Source organism: Alexandromys fortis, unplaced genomic scaffold, assembly GCF_014885135.2.
Source record: "Alexandromys fortis isolate MF-2015 unplaced genomic scaffold, M_Fortis_MF-2015_v1.1 scaffold_176, whole genome shotgun sequence".
NCBI lineage: Eukaryota > Metazoa > Chordata > Mammalia > Rodentia > Cricetidae > Alexandromys > Alexandromys fortis.
In genome coordinates this window covers 852,609-874,886 of record NW_026068070.1, presented here as the reverse complement: position 1 = coordinate 874,886, position 22,278 = coordinate 852,609, and the positions used below count along the sequence as shown (strand labels likewise).

At 42.5% G+C, this 22,278-nt stretch overlaps 1 protein-coding gene across 1 annotated transcript in view; it reads left to right on the top strand.

Moving 5' to 3' along the window:
* Positions 1-1,501: 1,501 nt before the first annotated feature.
* Stxbp3 (syntaxin binding protein 3) overlaps positions 1,502-22,278 on the top strand; it is a 49,792-nt gene continuing 29,015 nt past the window's right edge. The window contains exons 1-6 of the mRNA XM_050120947.1: positions 1,502-1,650; positions 14,431-14,480; positions 14,953-15,034; positions 16,252-16,328; positions 19,352-19,430; positions 20,223-20,323. Of these exons, the coding sequence (XP_049976904.1) occupies positions 1,602-1,650; positions 14,431-14,480; positions 14,953-15,034; positions 16,252-16,328; positions 19,352-19,430; positions 20,223-20,323 (438 nt within the window). The 5' untranslated portion in view covers positions 1,502-1,601. The remainder of the gene's footprint in view (positions 1,651-14,430; positions 14,481-14,952; positions 15,035-16,251; positions 16,329-19,351; positions 19,431-20,222; positions 20,324-22,278) is intronic.

The following is a 22,278-nucleotide window of genomic DNA, read 5'->3' as shown; positions in this document are numbered from 1 at the left end:
TAATGACTGTCTGACTCAGTACCAAACCCTTCTTTTAGATAAGGAAAGATTGATTTTTGACTAATCCTTGTCCATCAATCTTGCCACCCTGCTGCCGGACCACAGACGACTCTGAGGAGTCTATCTATGACTCACTAGATATGCTAGACATCATCCAAGGCTTGCGTCCCAACCTGACAGACGTTCTCCTCATCACCAGAGATGTGATCTCTACATGGATGGCAGCAGTTTCATTCATGAAGGAACCAGGTATTTGGGGATGGTGGTGGTCACAAGTCAGAAGGAGGTCATTTGGGCACAAATCTTGCACAGGGGCACATCTGCCCAGAGAGCAGAAATAATTTCTCTGGCACAGGCTTTAAGATGGACTGAAGGGGGATGGAGAGATGGTTCAGAGGTTAAGAGCACTGGCTGCTGTTCCAGAGGTCCTGAGTTCAATATCCAACGACCACATGATGGCTCACAACCATCTATGATGAGATCTGGTGCTCTCTTCTGGCATGCAGACAGAATACTGCATCCATAATACATAAATACATATTAAAAAAAAGAAGATGGGTTGGAAAAAAAGGTGAACATCTACACAGACAGCAGATTTGCCACAGCTTATGCTCATGGACAAACAAGCAGAGGGAAAGACTTATTTTTATAAGCAGGAAATTGTCCAGCTGCATCTGTCTGCCAGATCTGTGTAATGGTCACAATACATCGGCAAGGACATCAAAAGGGCCAAAGCCCCCAAATTCAAGGCAACAACTATGCAGATCAAGTCACCAAAAAGGCTGCTCTGGGGGAACCCAAAGCCCAGGGCACCCTGGAACTATCTGCTGTTCCTCAGCCCCCATTCTGCTTCGATAAAGATGTTCCTGAGTACGATCCCGAAGACATCTAGTCACTTTCTGACTAGATCATTGGGGGCTCAGGAGTGTCGCAATGGATGGTAGATCTTGCCTGACGGAACAATCTGCTTGCCAAAGACAATGGTCTCAAACAGGCAACTGCCTTGCATCATACCATGCACTTGTTACATAAGATCTCAGGACTCACTTCCTCTCGTGTCTGGCTACCTGGACACTGAGCAAAACTTCAGAGCATTTCAGACTGATGCCTGATGTGCGCCTAGGTATGTGCAAAGAAATACCTGTTTCCCCAGGACAACAGAGTCCCAAGACCCACCCTGTGGAAGATGAGCTCTTCTGACCTTCACGAGCGAGCCTGGGCGTGTACACGTGTGCACACATACATACAGATTATATAATTTTAAAATACAAAAAAAAACATATATATAAACTCATAATTGCATAAATCGTGTAAGTTCACATCCTTTTGTTTCCTGGTGCCTAGTTGGTTGGATACTGAATTTTTGTTTCCGCCAGGGGGCGCCAGCCTGCTCATAGACGTCCGCCCACACTGCGCAGCCTCAGTGCAGGCGCAGCCTGGGCACGCCCATGTTGACGCAGGTGACGTCGCCAGAGGGCGCGGTCCGCGGAGGGGGCGGAGCCTTCCCCGCCGCGAGGGGAAGGGCCCGCCCCCGAGCGCAGGTTCCAGGGCCGAAGTAGGTTGCGAGTGGCAGGCGGTGACTGCGGCTCCACTTGGGGAAGATGGCGCCACCAGTGACGGAGCGGGGGCTGAAGAGCGTCGTGTGGCGAAGTGAGTGCGGAGGGGTAAGGGCTGAGACTGGAAGGCCGCGGGTCCGCCGCACCGGGTCTTGCGTTCCCGCTGCAGCCTCTCCGGGAGCCGCACGGGCAACTTGTTGCTTTGGGACCAGGTCCCTGGAAGGACGCCTTCCGGCTTGCCCAGCGAGTCGGATTTCGTGCCAGCACCAGGGATGGGCGGGTTAACCACACTCGGCCTTCTCCCCGGCCTTGGCTTCGGCTCTCCCGGGGTGAGGCTCACCGGCGAAGCCCCACCCTCGGCGACTCGGGCCGCCTTTCCCTCCCGGTCCCTGCGCTGTCCGGGACAGTGTTTCCACTCCACTCCCCCCTCGCCCCACCAGGCTGGGACGTCTCTCCTCCCGACACAATCTGACCTCTGTGCTTCTCTATCCTGCCCTCGTCCTTGTGTTTTCAGAGGCCCCTTAGTGTCCACATTCCTGTTAGCATCAAGGGTTGTACTACCACGCTTTTCAGTGTCTTGTCCTTTAAAAAGTGCAGACGTTGCTGTTCAAGAGAGCCTTCTGCTACTGTTCCTAGAGAACACGACTTGCTAAACAACAACAACTACAACAAAAGTTCTTGAGACAGGACCATCGGACTGCTCAAGTCTGTCTAGCGTCAGCTCGCTGCATAGTCTGCTCTTTCACGGTTTTAAATGGTCTACTTGTTGGTTCCTGGTTTTCTGCCGCATCAACCACAGCTTTTATTAAAATTACACCAAACCTAGGCCTGCCAAGTTAGAGGAGAAATGAAAGCCTCAAACCGGAAGGACCTTCCTTGTTTGGCATCTCTGGGTTCGAAGTAATTATAGTTTAGTAGTGGAAAAGGAGTAACGTCTTATTAGTGTCTCTTACTCCACCTTGGTGAGCAAGAAACAGAATAGAAATTAGTTAACAGAATTCTGTCTTATAGAAGTCTTGGTATAAAAATTAAAATCCAACTCAGTAAATACAGGCATATACTGTTTTATAGTGTTTATCTTCTAGAACTGCTAAGTAAGTATAGGAAGAGATTTTGTGAAAGACAACATTATCCTTTAAACATTTAGTTCGGGAACCAGTGAGGTGGCTTAGTGGGTAAAGAGAGGTGTTTGCTGCCAAGCCAGAGAACCTGAATTGGATACCCTTGGGACCCATGTAGTGTAGGGAGAGAACTAGCTTAGGCAGCTTGTCTGTATTGACTCTCAAACGAAAATGGGTGGCATTTTCGAAAATTGGGTTGTATGAATTATTTCTGAGTTATAATGGTACGTTATGTCAGTGCCTATGAGAAAAAGATATCATAGTGCTAGTAATGCCAGTGTCAGTAGTGTGAGAAGGGGACTGGAAGATGACAGAATTTCCCTCTTAATGTTAACGTGGGGTGACAGTACAGACAGGCTGTACGGGAAGAAAAAGGTGTGAGGCTGTAAAATATTCTCTTAAACTTGTGTAACTAGAAATACAACCAAAAGACAAGATAATAATAACCCAGTGTTTATTGCACAAAGCATGTATATATATATATATATATTTATATATTGAGGGGCTGGAGAAATAGCTAAAAAAAATGAAAATAACTCACATTTCTACAGGCTGATGCATGGATGCATAAACAGATGCATATCTTTTTCCAATAAATATAAATAAAGTGCCGATATATTTTATGCTATTGCATCTTGGAAACATGCTAAGTAAAGAGCCAGTCACGAAGGACCACTTGGCATGACACCATTCATGTGAAAAATGTCCAGGACAAGCGACTCTAAAGAGACAGGAAGGAGACTAATGTGTTCCAGTCTGGAGAGAGGAGATTACAGGGATGGGGTTCTGTGTTGGCTTTTGTTACAGTTATTCTTTTGCTTTGGTTTTAGTTGTTTGAAACGGGTTTTCACTGTGTGTCCCTGGCTGTCCTGGAGCTCACCGAGTAGTCTGGGCTGGCCTTGAACTCATAGAGCTCCACCTGCCTCTGTACCTTGAGCGCTGAAGTTAAAGGTGTGCGCCTCCTCACAGGGTTTCGTTTTGTTTTTGAAACATGGTCTCATGTCCCCTAGGCTGGCCTCAAACTCAACTTTATAGCTAAGGATGACCTTAAACTTCTGGTTTTCCTGCCTTCTACTGAGTGCTAGCATTATGGGTAAATCCCACCCTAACTGGTTTTATGCAGTACTGGAGATTGAACTCAAGGCCTTTTTCTAGGTGAGCAGTCTACCAACTGAGCTACACACATTCCAACCCCAAGGAATGAGGTTTCCTTTTAGAGTAGTGTAAATGTTCTTACAACACTTGTTGGTCATGCAGTAATGGATGGATGACCGTGAGCTTGCTGAAAATGGGTACGGTGTACACTTTTGAGTGAGTCAATTCTGTAGTTTGTGGTTTATATCTTGATAATGTTATTAAAATGAGTCTGACAAGAGCTGTTAAATCTAGACCCTAGAGTCAGGCATAGTGGCACATGCCTGTAATCCTAACACTTAGAGGTGGAGGTACGTATCAGTTCACCCGTAGAGCGAGTTTGAAGCCAGTCTGAACTTTGAGATCTTGTCTCAAATAATAAGTAAAATCTACACTTAAGATTTATGCCTAGGTCTTTTGACTACAGTCAGGGTTAATGTTTGACACAGCTGTGGCTTCTATCATATTTAAACTTTAGTTTAGGATCTTATTTTATACACAGTCTATTGCTTTAGCCTCTTAACCAAGCTTCAGAGTTCTTGCTTTTCTTTCTTTCCAGTCCATCCAGCAAATACTTGCCAGAGTAGTTTCTTTTACTAGTGCTGACTTGAAGACCCGCAGAGGCTCCCAGTTGCCTAATGTTCATCCCAGCCCACTGTAGACTCTTCCCTAGCTCAGTCCCCTATAGACTCTTCCCTAGCTCAGTCCCCTATAGACTCTTCCCTAACTCAGTCCCCTATAGACTCTTCCCTAGCTCAGTCCCCTATAGACTCTTCCCTAGCTCAGTCACTATAGACTCTTCCCTAGCTCAGTCCCCTATAGACTCTTCCCTAGCTCAGTCACTATAGACTCTTCCCTAGCTCAGTCCCCTATAGACTCTTCCCTAGCTCAGTCACTGTAGACTCTTCCCTAGCTCAGTCACTATAGACTCTTCCCTAGCTCAGTCACTATAGACTCTTCCCTAGCTCCAGTACCCCTTGCGTTAACAATATTGATTTCCCCCGTGGCCATACTGTTTCTTCTCATTGCATTATTTTATCTTCCTTTCTTATCTTGGTGGCGCACTCCTCTGTCTTTTGTTCGCTTTCCCTTATTCTTTATACTCACATTTTAGCCTCCAAGTCTTACTTCAGATGGGCTTCTACTTCCATTAGTGGCTTTTATTTCCCCCACCTTCCTTTGCGTTAGCATTTAGTTTACCCTTCCCACAACTGCCTAAGGGGAGCCCCTTCGGTTTTACTTTGCTTTGCTTTTTGTCTTTTCCTTTTGTTTTATTTCCAGACAGGTCTCTCTTTGTAGCCCAGGCTGGCCTGGAATTCGCAGAAGCCCTCCTCCCTGCTGAATACTGAGGTTGCAGGCATGAGCCACCATTTGCAGTTAGGAGTCTCTTGAAAAGCTTTCATAGGGTAGATTCACTTTTTTTTGTCTTACAGCCCTTTAAGTTTGTGTGTGTGTGTGTGTATGCGTGCGTGTGCCTGTGCAAATTCCAGTGCCCACGTGCATGCTTGCAGAGGTCAGAGGTGGATGTCAGATGTCTCCATCTAATGCTCTCTACCTTAGGAGACAAAGTCTCACTGGACCTGGAGCTTCCTCGGCTAGGCTGACTGGTGAGCTCTGAGGATCCTGTTTCTGCCTCTCCAGAACTGAGCTTACACATGTGCTCACCATGCCTGACTTTTGTGTGTGCTCGGTGGGTCTGCACTCAGGTCCTCATACTTTGGGTAGGCCCTTTACCAGCCGCCTAGGCTGTAAGTTTTTAACAGTCCTCTGACCTGCTCACCAGCCTCTCCTGTAAGTTTTTAACATCCCCAGCAGAATGTGGTGGGTAGTGTGTATTTTTGTCTTAAATAAATGACACACTTTCTTAAATTTTCCCTTGTTCCATACCTCAAAGACCCCATTAATGCAGCATTGAATTCCTGTGGGAAAGTTCCCAGTGCTCTTAAAGCTTTTGTTAAGGTGGGGATTAACAGGACACGAAGAGAAAAACTCAGGGTGAACATGATTATCTCAGTTTGTGACACACAGGGAGAGAGGCTGCACGAAATAGGTGCATCAGGAAAAGTTGATCTGACGAGGTGACATTTCTCGGACCTAAAACACGAGACAGAATCAGCCATTAGGAACTACCTTAAAACTCTTTAAAAAGATGAGGGCGTGAGGTGATGGTTCCGTTGATAGGCGCCTACCTCACAAGCATGAGGACCTGCGTTTGAACACGCAGCGCTCAGGTAAAAGTCGGGCACGGCAGTGTCGTCAGCTAGTCTAGTCGTATTGATGACCGTGTTCACTGAGAGACCCTGAGTCGGAGGATCAGGCTGAGAGTGACGGAGGAAGGCTCTGCTGACCTCCAGCCTCCTTGCACGTGTGCACACACTCACATGTGTTCTTCCGGACACCACACACAGTGCAAGGTATTTGTTACAAAGGTTGGGGGCGTGTGGAACAAAAGGTAGGTTGGAGCCGTTGTTGAATGGTTAGGCATGCTCTGGGTAATGGAGAATCCTTGAAGATGACTTCCCCTTCTTCGCAAATAGCAGACACTGGCGTTTTTGCTGTCTGTTAATGCCAAAAGGAAGCCATTTCTTGTTCCTATTTCTGAGGGGAAATGACCTTTAAATTTTAATTAAGTGTAATAAGCTATACTAATGTTAAGTGTACAGTTAGGTAAGTTTTTGCTCATGTAACTCCCACCTAAATCAATCTGTAGAATGTCTTAAGCATTAAGGAGAAGGTAGCCCCTCCCCTACCCCCCAGTGAACACCGTTCTGACTTTTGTTATCATCCAGTAACTTATAATATAGTCTGTTTTCCTCTTGACACTCATGTTTAAGAGAGAATCCTTCAAACTGCTTTAGAGTGTGTGTGTGCGCGTGTGGCAAGCAAGGACTCTGCCACTGGGCTACATCCGGGCCCTGCCTTTGTATTTAGTTCTTGCAGTAGTCTTTGTTTTCATAGGTTCTAGTTTCATATACTTTTTGAATTAAATATGTAAGGTTGAAGAAATTATCAACTAGACTTACTGTATTGATGAATAAAATAATGGTCCAATAGAAAACTGAGCAGAGGAAATAAAAAGAAGCAACCTACAGATGACATAGTCTGCTTTTGACTTGGAGAAATCCAAATTAAGACCAGATACCCCCTTTAACGCATCACACTGGCGGAATCAGGTGATTGAGGTCATGTAGCACTTGGAAAGCTGGCTGGTGGGGGCATGATCAATTTCAGCCTGTTGAGAAAGCGGCCGGCGACAGTTTAGTGAGACAGAAGACAGTGCTGTGTGAGTTCAGCAATCCCACCGTGAACCTTTCATAGTAAAAGTGATAATAATATACACGCAGGCTTAAAATTTCTTTTCTCAAAGGATTTTTAAATTAGATTTTAAAATGTTTTCTGTACATGCATGTATGCCTGTGTATACACTGTGGCACATGTGTGGAGGTCCCTGCCGGATGTGTGGGTCCCAGGGATTGCACTCAGGTCACAGGTGTCCTTACCCACTGAGCATCTGACCCACCCAGACTTACAGTTCTTTTTTTAACATTTATTTTTAAGTATGTGTGTGTTTTGCCTGCATACATATAAGTGCACTGCGTGTTTGCCTGGTGCCTGTGGAGGTGAGATTCAGGGAACTGGAGTTACAGATGGTTATAAACCTCCATGTAGGTGCTAGGAACTACTGAACATGGGTCCTCAAAGAGCAGTAAGCATTCTTAACCACTAAGGCATCTCACTAGCCCCATTTAAAGATCCTAAGGCAATAGTATAGTACCAAAAAAATCGGGAAAATATAGCACCCTGCTGCATAAGAGAATAAGTCAGATATGTCAGTATTCTTTTTAGTCACTAAAAAGTTACTGATGTTAGAAAAAGAATAACTTATCTTTGTTCATTATTTATATGACAACTAACCATGATGCATCTTTAGCAGAGAGGATAATAACAGAATAATATGTATATGTTGAATCTTTTTTGTGATAATTTGGTTTTTCAAACCAGGACAAAGTTATAAAAGGGGAGGGGATATGCATTTGAGAAGTTAATCAGAGTAGGATCCAGTAGGGCTGTGGTTAAGTCGTGTTGTTGGAGAGAAGGTTGGAATTGTGAAAAGGTGGTGAGGAAGATGGATGAGAATAGTGGTGAGTTAGGAGCTAGAGTCATCTAACTGACATTCCGGGCCAGGAGACTAGGTAGTGATGCTGTGTACTGATGAAGAGAAGGAAGGGGTGAGTCTGTGGGGAAACACAGTTCTGAGTTACAGTACAGTGATTTTCCGTGCTGGGTTAGGCCTCTGGTAGACTTTGCAGATGTAAAGGTCTGCAGATCTTAGATACAGGAGCTGGACTAGAGATCAGGGCTCCGGTCACAGCCCGAGTAGTCCTGAAGCCGCGGGTTACGATGAGGCGGAGCAGTTAGAAACTAGTTACCTCTTCCCAGCTGAAATAGAGATCTTTTAGAAGGGGCAGGTTTTTTCACTCTTATTCCCTTGTTTATGATTTCCACATCGCTTGGGTTTTAAATGTCATTCTTTTAAAATTCTAGCTATCCATAGGTTATTTCCTGTTTCTAATACACTGTCATCATGTTCTCAGAAACTCCTTTGTGCCTTAAGGTCGTATGCAACCGTTGCTCGTGTTGTTCTCTATCGTAGTTCTTGCATTCTGCCTTCACTGTTGCCGCCTTTGCCCTTTGCACTACAGTTGTGCACAGATTTCCTTTGTACCTAGAGGACCCAAGAGAGAGCAGGTGGGACTTGGTTTTCGTGGGTCACTGTTGGGATAGTGGCTGGGCTAATAGAGGCTGAGTCTAGAGGGTAGATAGAAGCCAGGCAGTGGAGTGTCTTGAATGTAGGGTTTAGATTTTCCTCAGTGGGCAGGTGAGCGTTTCAGGGTAGATGTTGTTATAACCGTGGGTTATAACAGGAGTGTGAAAAAGGAAGACAAAGGTATTGGAGGGAGAAAACAGCCAAGCCAGCTAGGAGACTATTGCCCCAGCTCAGTGAAGGTGTTTGAAGTCAGGGGGGTGCTGATGGCGGTGGCCAGTTGCCAGAGGACAAGCCATAATTCCTGCTGATTGAATGTGGAGGAGGAGAAAATAACCAAGGCTGTGACTAAGAAAATGTCAATAAAACAACAGCCGTGAAATCTAGAGCAGTTCTCGTGGAAGGCTGTCTCCTTGTGTGTGTAAGTGCTTAAACCTATTGTGTGTGACTGAATCAAGTCCAGGAAAGTGGAGAACGACTGATGCTGAAACTTCAGCAGTGAGCACAGTCTGGGGGTGAGTATGGACCAGGCAGAGCACGAGCATCAGTCTCGGGGCCACGGTTAGTCCAAGGAAAGATGGGATGCTTTTCACTGTTTTGGCATATGAAGGCAGTACTTAAGTTCTGTAGTACTAGCTGCTGAGAGTTCCTTAGCCTCTGCTCTCAGCGTCTGTTACCTGGGACCTGCCACTTCTTATCTGTGCTCCCATTCTCTCCGTCCACAGCTCACGACACTGACCGTGGAGCTAGCTATCTATAGCATCTCGGGCTGTGCTTTCTACACAGTGAAACTATAATGTGAGCTAGGTGATGTAGCTTAAAGTTTTGTGGTAGCCACATTAAAAAATAATAGAAATAGATGAAATTAATTGTAATTTACTTAACCTGACATAATCAAAAGTATTTAATATAAGAATTAATAAAGTAGGGAAAAGGAATTCATAGGATATTTTGAACCCCCCCCCCCCACTTTTAAGCTTTAAATTTGTTCTGTTTCTCTTGTTTTGGTGGTGCTAGGGATGGAACCCAAGCTTCACAGATGCTTGTCTTCTGCCACTGAGCCACATTCCAGCGCTCTCTTTTGTGTTATTTTATATCTCATGATTTTTTTTTTAAGTCAGGTTTACTCTAGCACAGGAAGACTTGGAGCTCACAGCAGCCCTGCTCATCCTCCTGGGTGCCAGAATTTTCCAAGTACGAACCACTGTGCCTGGCTACTGCTAGCTCTGTTTCCAGGGCTCCTAGTCACATGTCCTAGCTCCTGTCGTCTAGGGAGGGCAGTACAGGTATACGGTTCGAAAACTAGTGACGTGCCCCCGCTCCAGCAGCATTTGTTTCTTAGAGAGTAGTATAACTGTCGGGACCTGCATTGTCTTCCGTGCTCAGCTTGTGGTATATGCAGTGAAGGAGTCTCAGTGTCTGAGCTTTGCCTTAAAACAGCCTTCATGTTTGCCTGGCGTGTGCCACAGAAACTCTTGCTTTCTGGTTTAATTACAGTTAAATACTTCAGAGTTTTTTTTATTGTTATTCCCCTATAACATAATCTACCTAGATCTTTCTATCTTTTTTTAGGGGTGGGGGGCTGGTGTGTATATACCTGTGTGACAGATAGAGCCCAGAGGTTGGCAGTAGGTGTGCTCCTCTGTAACTCTCCACCTTAGTCTCTCCCTGAACCTGGAGCTCATCGTTCATCTTGGCTGGCCAGTGAGCTCCGGGAGCCGCCTTCGCCCGCTCCCCATCCCGTTCCCAGCTTGGGTGCAGACGCTTGCGCACAGCTGACTTCCCACATGAATGCTTGGAGTCAGGGTCCGTTCCTTGTGCTTGCACAGCCCACACTCCTCGGCCCCTACTGGTTTTGCTTTGTTTGGGTTTGGTTTGAGATGGATTTTGTGGAGCCCAGCCGGCCTCCACCTCTATGTAGCTGGTGATAATCTTGAATTCTTCTGCCTTTGTCTTCCTGTTACTGGGGATTTGGGTACCATGCCTCCATGCTCAACTTTTGGGTGATGTTTCTTAACCCTTCAAAAATCTTCCTGATTACAAAATCAGATCAAAGGTTGTAAAATCCGTGTGGGATGTATGTAAGGTGGTATGGGCTCGCACAGGCCGCAGTGTGCCAGTGGAGGTCAGAGGATAACTTAAAGGAGTTGGTTCTCTCATTCTGTCGTGGAGTCTGGGGTCAAGCTCAGATGGTCCGGTCCCACTAAGCCATCTCTCCAGCCCTAGAGCACAACTTTTCTTTTTTTTTTTTATTATGTATACAATATTCTGTCTGTGTGTATGCCTGCAGCCCAGAAGAGGGCACCAGTCCCCATTACAGATAGTTGTGAGCCACCATGTGGTTGCTGGGAATTGAACTCAGGACCTTTGGAAGAGTAGGCAGTGCTCTTAACCTCTGAGCCATCTCTCCAGCTCCTAGAGCACAACTTTTGAATACTGCTTTTTCTCGGAACACTTCTAACAGCAAATATGTTATTTTCCTTCTTACTAACTAGTTCTCCAGCTCTTCACATGCTGATGGGGTATCCTGCCATTCAGTGTAATTCTGACTCGATTTAGGGCCAGCTTTGGCACGGTTAAGGATTCAGACCCATAAGACTGCCCCAATTCAGATGACAGTAGCAAGCAGCTTCCCACACTGCCCGGCTTGGGTGTGCAGTTGGGGCTTCCTAGACTCTGCCTTCCCTCTCAGGTTCAGTAACTCGGGCCTTCTGACTCTAGTAAACTACTTCCTGTTACTAGGGTTTTTGTCGTTCAGTTGTTCTTTGTTGTTTTTCTAAAGCATACAAATCCACAGCCAGCTGAAGTCTGTAGATGGAGGTCCAGAAGGGGCTTCCCTCCCTGTGAGCCGGGCGTGTCTCCATTGCTACACATGACTGTGTTCAGTGACTCAGAAAGTGGGTGGGTTATGGGAGTTGCGTTGTGTAGGCCTTACTGATTAAATCAGAGGCCACTGGTCATTGCCCCTGTTGTCTCCTTAGAAGTCATAGCTTGGTCTTCTGGTGAAGACTGCTTGCTGCTTGCTGAAGCTAAAAGAGTCAGGTCTCCAGCCTGCCATAGATTCTCTGTCACATAAGAAGTTTCAAGGATTTTTAGATTTATGACAGGAACTAGAAAGAACATATTTTTTGAAAGATGTATTTTTACTTTTAATTATGTGTATGTTTATATGGGTATGTATACAGAAGCATAGTTGTCTGTGGAGGGTAGAGGAGGGCTCAAGTTACAGGTGGATATGAGCCACCCGGTGTGGTGCTGGGAACTAAACTCTAGTCCTCCACAGGAGCAGTACTTGCTCTTAACCACTCATCTCCTCAGCTCCCCCCCCCGATATTTTTTTTTTATTATGTCACAGTAATGTTTATTCATTAGAGTGTTAGAATTGTCTTTCTTTAGAAAAACATGGTGTCAAAAACTTGGTGGTAAACTTCCAAAAAGTTTTTACCGAAGACATTTTAATTTAAAAATAGAAAAGTTTAGGGGCCTGGAGAGATAGCTCAGTGGTGAAGAGCACTGACTGCTCTTCCAGAGGACCCAGGTTCAATTCCCAGCACCCACACAGCAGTTCACAGCTGTCTGTAACTCCAGTTCCAGGAGATTCAACAGTGTCACACAGATGTAGATGAAGGCAAAACAAATGTCGATGTACAAATAAATCTTTAAAAGAATAGGAAAGTTTAAACAAATTAAGATTTATGGTGGTACATCTTTAAACACCTGATATTTGATAAAGAAGCAAAAATATCAAATGGAAAAAAGAAAGCATATCTAACAAGTGGTGCTGGCATAACTGGATATCAACATGTAGAAAAATGAAAATAGACCCATATCTATCACCATGCACAAAACTCAAGTCCAAATGGATCAAAGACCTCAACATAAAGCCAGCCACACTGAACCTTATAGAAGAGAAAGTGGGAAGTACACTTGAACGTGTTGGCACAGGGAACCATTTCCTAAATAGAACCCCAGCAGCACAGACACTGAGAGAAACAATTAATAAATGGGATCTCCTGAAACTGAAAAGCTTCTGTAAACCAAAGGACATGGTCAACAAGACAAAACAACAGCCTACAGAATGGGAAAAGATCTTCACAAACCCCACATCAGACAGAGGTCTGATCTCCAAAATATACAAAGAACTCAAGAAATTGGACACCAAAAGAACACATAATCCGATCAAAAAATGGAGTACAGACCTAAACAGAGAACTCTCAACAGATGAATCTAAAATGGCTGAAAGACACAAGAAAATATTCAACATCCTTAGTCATCAGAGAAATGCAAATCAAAACAACCCTGAGATTCCACCTTACACCTGTAAGAATCACCAAGATCAAAAATACTAATGACAACTTATGCTGGAGAGGTTGTGGGGTAAAGGGAACACTCCTGCATTGCTGGTGGGAGTGCAAACTGGTACAGCCCCTTTGGATGTCAGTGTGGCAATCTCCCAGAAAATTAGGAAACAACCTTTCTCAAGACCCAGTAATACCACTTTTGGGTATATATCCAAAGGATGCTCAATCGTGCCACAAGGACATTGTGCTCAACTATGTTCATAGCAGCTTTGTTTGTCATAGCCAGAACCTGGAAACAACCTAAATGTCCCTTGATCGAAGAATTGATAAGAAAAATGTGGTACATTTACACAATGGAGTGCTACACAGCAGAAAAAAAATAACGACAGCTTGAATTTTGCAGGAAAATGGATGGAACTAGAAAACATTATTTTGAGTGAGGTAACCCAGACCCAGAAAGACAACTATCACATATACTCACTCATAGGTGGTTTTTAAACATAAAGCAAAGAAAGCCAGCCTACAAAACACAATCCCAGAGAACCTAGACAACAATGCGGGCACTAAGAGAGACTTACATAGATATAATCTACATGGGAAGTAGAAAGTATAAAAAGACAAGCTCTCCTGAGTAAATTGGGAGCATGGGGACCTTGGGGGAGGGTTGAAGGGAAGGGGAGAGGCAGGGAGCAGAGATAAATGTAGAACTCAATAAATATCAATAAAAAAACAATTAAAAAGAGAAAAAAAGATGCATGGTGGTGTGTGCCTATAATCCAAACATTTGGGAGGTAGAGACTGGAAGGGAATTGGTTCAAGATCGTCCTTGAAAGATGTCAGATGCCCTAAAACTGAAGTTACAGGTGATGATGAGCTTTCTGATACGGATGTTGCAACCCAACCCAGGTCCTCTGCATCCAGGTGTTCTTAATCACCGAGCTATTTTCCCAGCCCCAGCCGCATGTATTCTTTAACAGGAAAGTAAATGAGGATGAAAAACACGTATGCAGATTTGCCTTGAGCCAGTGAAGGATCTTCCTATGGGTTATTTATTTATTTATTTATTTATTTATTTTTAAGATTTAAGGGGGTTGGAGAGATGGCTCAGTGGTTAAGAGCATTGCCTGCTCTTCCAAAGGTCCTGAGTTCAATTCCCAGCAACCACATGGTGGCTCACAACCATCTGTAATGAGGTCTGATGCCCTCTTCTGGCCTGCAGACATACACACAGAATATTGTATACATAATAAATAAATAAATAAATATTTAAAAAAAAGATTTAAGAAAGAAGGAAAACCTAAGTCAGATAATAGTTTCAGAACTATTTTCTGGACATGTTCATGCACATGTTTGAGGATCTATCACAGTTTAAATCTGCAGGTTAGGTGTTGAATTGTGGTATTTTTACTTAGAGCTTACTCTGCAGTGTTTATGTAGCTCCTCCACATATTCCAGGTTGCAGTTGTTCTCGGCCGTTTTGAACCTTTAACACAGTCCTGCATTCTAATTGTTGCTCTAGATTTCTAACCCTTTTTTTTTTTTTGTCTTAACAGAGATAAAAACAGCCGTGTTCGATGACTGCCGGAAAGAAGGCGAATGGAAGGTAGGAGTGTAATTTGCTCTTCTGTGGAGGGCGGGCTTCGGAATATTGTACTTAGGGTGTTTCCATGAGGTCATAGGCCTATGTCACTTTCAGACGTCATTGCCTCCAAGCTGTGGCACCTTGGACAAGTCGCCTAACATTTCCCTGTGTCCTCGTCCAGAGGCTGGGGATGGTGACACATTGTATTATACAGATACTAAATGTCTGAGCAGTACTTCTTGGCAATAATTCTGTAAATGACAATTACATTTTTGGAAAATTTGATGTTAATATTAGATATATTTAAAATGAACAAGTGCTGCTTCGAAATAGAAATATTTCTATTTCCTTACTTGTATGTAATATTTACATGTATGTGTATTGAGAAAGTAAACCACCAAATTATGCAGCTGAAGAGGAATTACTAAAATCCTGTTTGTTAATTGTAATTCTTGACAGCAGCTGCTTATGCTCTCTCTTGCTCTGTTTTAAGATAATGCTCTTGGACGAGTTTACCACCAAGCTTCTGTCGTCCTGCTGCAAGATGACAGACCTTCTAGAAGAGGGGGTAACTGGTAAGTGCTGCCCTGCTCCTGAAGACTTTGGCTTTGGGCTAGTGATACTCCTTCCGTTCATAGAGCTCTAGCCATAGCAGACATGTCGGCCCTCAGTTGTGAGATGTGGAGGTCGGTCCAGTATTCCTCAGAAATCCTGAATGTATAATATTTATGTTTTGATATTTATGAATAAAGTGATTGGTTACCTATTGCATATTCAGTTTGCATTTGCTATTACACTAGCATGTTTTTTAAAAGAAATAAAAATATTTACTTTTAAATTTCATCACATTTTGTCAAGTGTGTGTTGTACATGTGGCGGTCACAGGACAACCTTCAAGAGTCAGTTCTTTCTGTCGACTGTGGAGTTCTGGGGACTGAACTTAGGACATCAGTCAGACTTGGCAGTAGGTGCCTTTACTTGCTGAGTCATCTCACTGGCCCTGAGAATTAATGAAGCCAAGTAACTTGTTTAAATTCCTAGAGGCTAAGCCGGGCGGTGGTGGCGCACGCCTTTAATCCCAGCACTCGGGAAGCAGAGGCAGGCGGATCTCTATGAGTTCGAGACCAGCCTGGTCTACAAGAGCTAGTTCCAGGACAGGCTCCAAAACCACAGAGAAACCCTGTCTCGAAAAAACAAAACAAAACAAAACAAAAAAAAATTCCTAGAGGCTGCTCTGGTAGAAACTAGAGTGAAACCCATTGATAAATACATAGAGTACTATGGAACTGCAGAGCTAACTGCACTGTGGGGGCTTTGATTCTTTTATAGACCGTTGTTCCTTATTGTCCATCCAATGTTAGTAGGAGAGAGAGAGAGAGAAGGGGGAAGGGACACAGGACCACCTGCTGGTGTCAGTTCTTCCTGTCTGCTGTGGGAGAGGATCCTGGGGACCAACCTAGGACATCAGCCTTAGCAGTAGGTTCCTTTACACTGAGACAAGAATTTATTTTACTTTTTGATGCATTTCTTGTTTCTTCTGGCACATTGATGCTTGTTCAGTACTCCGGTGCCCACCTGTAAAAGGTCTGTCCCTCGGTGCCGACACAATGCATGGACAGTCTCAAAGAAAAGAAGATACTTTTTATTTTTTTTAAAGGATTTATTCATGAAAAAGGTCCAATATATAAAAATGTGTTTCTTTATTATTATTATAAATGTAAAATACAATGAAGTTTATTTTAAAATATTTTAAACTTTGGTTCTATCAAATGACTTTTTTTGTTGTTTTCAGTTGTGGAGAATATTTATAAGAATCGTGAACCTGTCAGACAAATGAAAGCTCTTTATTTTATCTCTCCAACATCAAAAGTGAGTATTTTCAGTCCTGAGAGTGAGGTTTGGGGCTGGGGTGTGCTTTCACACGTACAAGGCACTGTAAGCCCAGAACTTAAGACTTTGTTAATTGATTTTTATTTTGTATGTATGGTAGTGTTTCTGCTTTTTTACGTGTGCACACGTGTGCAGGTACCTACAGAGGCCGGAAGGGAGTATTAGGTCCCCTGTAATGGGAACTTCAGGCAAGCGTCACTGCTGAGCGCCTCTCCAGCCCCCAGCCCTTAATAGTGACACTCAATGATCAGTTTCTTCACTAAGTAGTAAATATGCCTTATTAGATTATTTCTATTAACTGCTTTATTTATGAAAGTTTTTCTGTATTATGTTTTATTTGTATTCCTCCTAGTAGAAATGTATAAGGAAAGATTTCCTTTCTCCTATCATATATAAAAGCAGAATTAATGCTATAAAATGGTAGTTTCTTTACAGCATTTGAGATTCACATAGCTCCTTATTGACCCTTAATTTTGAAAGAGATGGAAATGTAGACAAATAAGTCTTTTAAAAGATAATTTTAAAAAGACGTATTTGTCTATATTTTATGTGTATGAGTGTTTTGCCTACATGTACATATGTGCATCATGCATGTGCTTGGTGCCCATGAAAGCCAGAAAAGGGCACCAGATCCCTGGAACTGGAGTTACAGGCCATTGTAAGCCCCTCCCCTCCCCTGTGGTGCTGGGTCCTCATGAAGAACTGTAAGCACTTTTAGCCTCTTGAGCCACCTCCCCATCCTTGAGCAATGTCTTTATCTTACTGATTTTCCTATAGTATACATGTTTATATATAGATCTATGTGTGTATATGTGTTTTTTATTTTTTATAAGTGTGTTTTATGTCAAAGAAATTTCTTCAGTTTTTCTTTTGACAAATATGACTTGACTTGCTTCTTGAGCCAAACTTGAAGTATAGAATTGGATTCATGTTTTTTCCATGCAATATCTTCTTGTTTGGCTTTTTTGTTTTTGTTTTTGAGACAAGTTCTCACTATGTGTTTTAAACCAGCCTGGAAGTCACTATTTAAAGTGACTTCAGGCTGGTCTTAAACTCATAGACTCCTGGTTCAGCCTCCTAAATGCTAGGATTACAGGCATAAGCCACCGCGCCCAGCTCTTTGTAATGTCTGAGAAGGCGTTTTTTCCAGCACCTTTTTTCACCCCACTTGAGAAGTGAGCAAACAGAAAAACAATGCACAAAAAAATGCATCTGCATATTGGCTGCTAGGAACACAGTGGGTTTTTTAAAATGATATTTTATCATTTACCCATGAAGTAATATAGTACAACAAGAAAAAAAATATGACTGGAAAAGAACTCAACCTAAAAACACCGTTTAGCTGAGCCTGTGGCTCATGCCTTTAATTCCAGATCTTGGAATGCAGGAGGAGATGGATCTCTGAATTTGAGGCCTACCTGGTCTATATAGCACCTAGCAAATCGTCAGAAGGATTGTGTGTGTGCTCCTGCGCGCTCTCTCACTCTTAGTTATTCTAGCTATCTATGGTAAATGAAGCAAAACAACATATACTCTTTCCGTTTTTCAAGACAAGCTTTCCTCTGTAGCTTTGGAACCTGTCCTGGAACTAGCTCTTGTAGGCCAGGCTGGACTCGAACTCACAAAGATCCTCCTGCCTCTGTCTCCTGAGTGCTGGGATTAAAGACGTGCACCACCACCGCCCGGCTCTTAACATATACTCTTATACTGATAGTAAGACTATCTGTATAAGAAACTGGGTTTGCCATTTTCAAGAAGTTTTTTAAAATATTTTTTAAATATTCAGTAAGGAATAAATGGTTAAATTAAGATGTCCATCAATGATAGAAATAAATTGATTAAATTCTGATAATTGATAAATTGTAGTATAAAAGACCATGTGGTCATTAAAAATAAGATTTATATAGATTTAATTACTTGGAAATTCATTTTTAATGTTCAGTGACAAAAGAATATACAATTACATATTCAGTAAAGTAGCAATTTAGAGAAGGCAGTACCTGACACGGCCCTAGTACTACCCACAACCAACTCAGCATCTCTTCTCACCTTGAATGGGTGGCCTGCAAGCCTTATAGGCCTCTGGGCAAGTGAGTGAGGCTTTGGAGTCTTTGGGAGCACTGTGAAGATTGTGAAATTTCCTTCCTGCTCCTATGGAAGTGGCTGTATTTAGGATTGTCCCAGAGTTGAGCCTGATTCCCGTGTGACTGATAAAGGAAAGCATCCAGCCACATACCTGAGGAGGTCCGGCTGCCACAGAGAGGACGTCCAGCTAGGGACATCAGTGCTTGAGGAGTTTGCTGTCGTGAGCAGAAAAGAAGCACAGCGCGGAGAGACCCACACAGCTGTTGAGACAGCTGATGGAAGGAAAGGGTTCTCTCCAGAAATTTGAATCAGTGGTCTCTAAGATCAAAATGGATACCTGTAAGGCAAAAGGAAAAGTTAGTCATTAGAGACTTAGATCTGTGTAGTGTTACAGAGATGGAGTTTTGCAAGAGAAGAAGCATCAGTTGGAAGGCAGAGAGCATTAACTTGTTGTTTTCATTTTCCCATTCAAATCATTATCATTTTTTAAAGAATTTAATGATAAAAATGGTAGTTTCTTTGCAGAATTTGTGGTTTACAAAGCTCCTGTTGGTCTATAATTTTCAAGGAGCAGATAAACAAGTCTAACAGTGGGAGCAGGGGCCATCTCTGACTCCTTTGCTGGATTGTGGGACCCTACTAATACTGGGTAACCTTCCCCAGCCTTAACACAAGGGGAGGTGTTTAGTCTTACTGCAACTTGAGATGCCATGTTTCCTTCTCGCGTGTGACCTTATTCTGTGGTCTTAGCTGACACTGACTGGAGAAGTGGTTAGCTTTAAAGATCTGTTTGTAGGTAGACTTTTAGCCAGTAAGGGGTTATTTTATTGAGATATAATAAACTTGGTTACTTCAAAGCTAGCATATTGAAATCAGTATTTAATAAAATATGTGTTAACATCTCACTTCTTTTTAAGTCTGTAGATTGTTTCTTGCGAGATTTTGGAAGTAAGTCTGAGAACAAATATAAAGCCGCGTATCTGTACTTCACTGACTGTAAGTGCCTTACCTCATCATTCAACGTCCTGTTGGCCTTAGAGTCTCTGCTTTATAGTTACCGTGTATGAGCGTTAGGAATCTTAACCATAATTCCAATTAGCAGAAAGCAGCCTGTTGGAAGGTACCAAAGAAAATATTTGTTTGGCATATTTTTTAATGCTTGTTTATTTATTTATTATGTATACAATATTCTGTCTGTGTATATGCCTGTAGGCCAGAAGAGGGCACCAGACCCCATTACAGATGGTTGTGAGCCACCATGTGGTTGCTGGGAATTGAACTCAGGACCTTTGGAAGAGCAGAAAATGCTCTTAACCTCTGAGCCATCTCTCCAGCCCTTGTTTGGCATATTTTATGGGAGAAAAAAATCTACCATATTTTTCCCATTGTATAATACCTGGAAAGTGGAAGAGAGGACAGAAGTCCCGAGACATTTATGTTTCATATGTTCTGTTATGTAACTGTGTGTAAACAAGAAGTCAGCGGGCGGTGCTGGTGTACACCTTTAATCCCAACCAACATTTGGGAGGCAGGGGCAGGAGGATCTCTTGAGTTCGAGGCCAGCCTGGTCTACAGAGCAAGTTCCAGGACAGCCTGGGCTACACAGAGAAACCTTGTCTTGAAAAACAACAAAAGAAGCCTGTTACTCCCCATCTGTGTTGTGGCTTGTATTGACTGTCTGTCTGCAGGGTAGTATGCTTTGTAATATCCAGTTGCTATGCATAAGAAAATGATTGCATGTTAGGATGGTTTATTCAAAAGGTTTATGGACTTGTGCTTCCCCCCTAGTTTGCCCTGACAGCCTCTTTAACAAGATTAAAGCATCTTGCTCCAAGTCAATAAGAAGATGTAAAGAAATAAACATTTCCTTTATTCCACATGAGTCTCAGGTACTGTTAATTTTTATTTTTTAACTTTTGCTCATAATAGATCTGCAGAATTAGTTTTATAAGCTTGTTGCTAAATCGTGATCTGAGCATGTTTGATGTATTTATTTGGTGTTGGTAAATGTTGTGACTAATCTACAAATAAATGAAGAAATATGAACAAAAATTGGAATTCAACATTAATAATGAAAAGAGGGGCTTAAATTTCTTATCTGGTCATGCCATGTCTGTTAAGTTTCATCCCCAGTGATTAGATTATGAATTCAGAGATCTTTCTTTAGCTTTTGTAATCCTTTATGATATCTAAACAAAAGTTTCAAATAAATATTTGATACCATATAACTGTGAAATAAAGACTGTTTATTTGTTTTATATTTGACACAGTTAACAAGCTTGGTAGTGATGAAAATAGTAGTCACCAATAGAGTATTTACTCTGTCAGATCATTTTCTTGGTTGCTTTACATAAATTTAGTAATTTCAGCTTTTCACCAGTTCTGTAGATACTTCTATTCCCATGTTTTTTTTCATTTTTTTTGTTTGTTTTTGTTTTTTTGTTTTTGTTTTTTTAAGACAAGGCCTCACTATGTAGCCGAAGCTGTCCTGACCAGGATGGCCAGGAACTCAGAGAGTCACTCACTCTGCCTCCTTAGTGCTGGGATAAAAGGCATGTACTGCCATGCCTGGCTTTCTATACCCATTTTAAAGGCTGGAAATTTAAGAGGTTAAAAACTTACCCCAAGTTACACAGCCAGTGAATAGACAGTTGTTCTGCTCAGTTTTCTGTTTAGATTTTAGATTATCTAGAGGAATATTTGGAGATCTTTGGAACTACCAGGTCAGTATTTGGGACTAGAAAGATCCTAGATACAGCGTTCCTCTCTTCAGCTTTGCTAGTATGGCAAACACTGTAGTCCATAGTGTAAAATTTTAAGACTCATTTAAGTTTTCTTAAAATTCATCCTTTAATACAATATATAACTTTAGTGTAGGATGAAACTAGGCTTCCTGAAGTCATGTGTGCTATAAACAGTAGTCTAGAAAATGCTGTGGGCATTTCCAGATCATTACTTCACAAAATATAATAAATAGTTTTAGCCCCAGAATTCTTTCAGATCCTATGGTTGCTGTGTTTGCAGGAAGGAATTTTATAGCAACGTGACTTAAGTTGATGGCTTATGGCAGAAAATATCAGTGTATAGAAAGAAGTCCCCTGAGGGAGTTTACTACCAGTCTATGAAATATGATCGTTAAGGTCCTCTCCTAATTTACTTCCTTGTTATACATCTTATGAGAATTTACTTACAAAAATTATTTTGAGGTAGTGTCTGATTGTACCTAATAAGTACTAGGATTAGAAATGCCCAGTACCAAACCACAGAGAAACCCTGTCTCGAAAAACCAAAAAAAAAAAAAAAAAAAGAAATGCCCAGTACCATGCTGGCTTTACCTATAAGTTTAATTGCTATGGAGAAATTGTGATGAGACTAAACACATATTGGAAATACATGTGACATATGACTAAATGCTCTAAGCTAGGAGCAGAGGCTCATCTGAGATGTAATCATAATGTTATTCCAGGCAGGTGTCATAGCGCATGCCTCGGATACCAGCACTAGGGAGGCAAAGACATAGGATCCCAAGGCCAGCCTGGTCCACAAGGGAGACTGTCTCAACTATCCCAACTAGAGATGGCTAGATTCAAGGCAGTTCTGTGGAGTGATGAGTTAATAGCTAGTTTAGTCTCATTCGAGAATAGTGACAGATACAGAGTATTCAAAAGCTGTGTCAGTTAGGATTAGGTTCAACTGAGTAAAGAAGAAAATACAAGCTTTCAGTGGCCAAAACAGTGTGAAAATGTACTTTTTTCTGTATAAAAAGTCAGGAAATGGGCCTTATAACACTTACACAGTCTACAGAATTGTCAGGAGCCTATTCTTTTAGGTATTCCCTTCATGA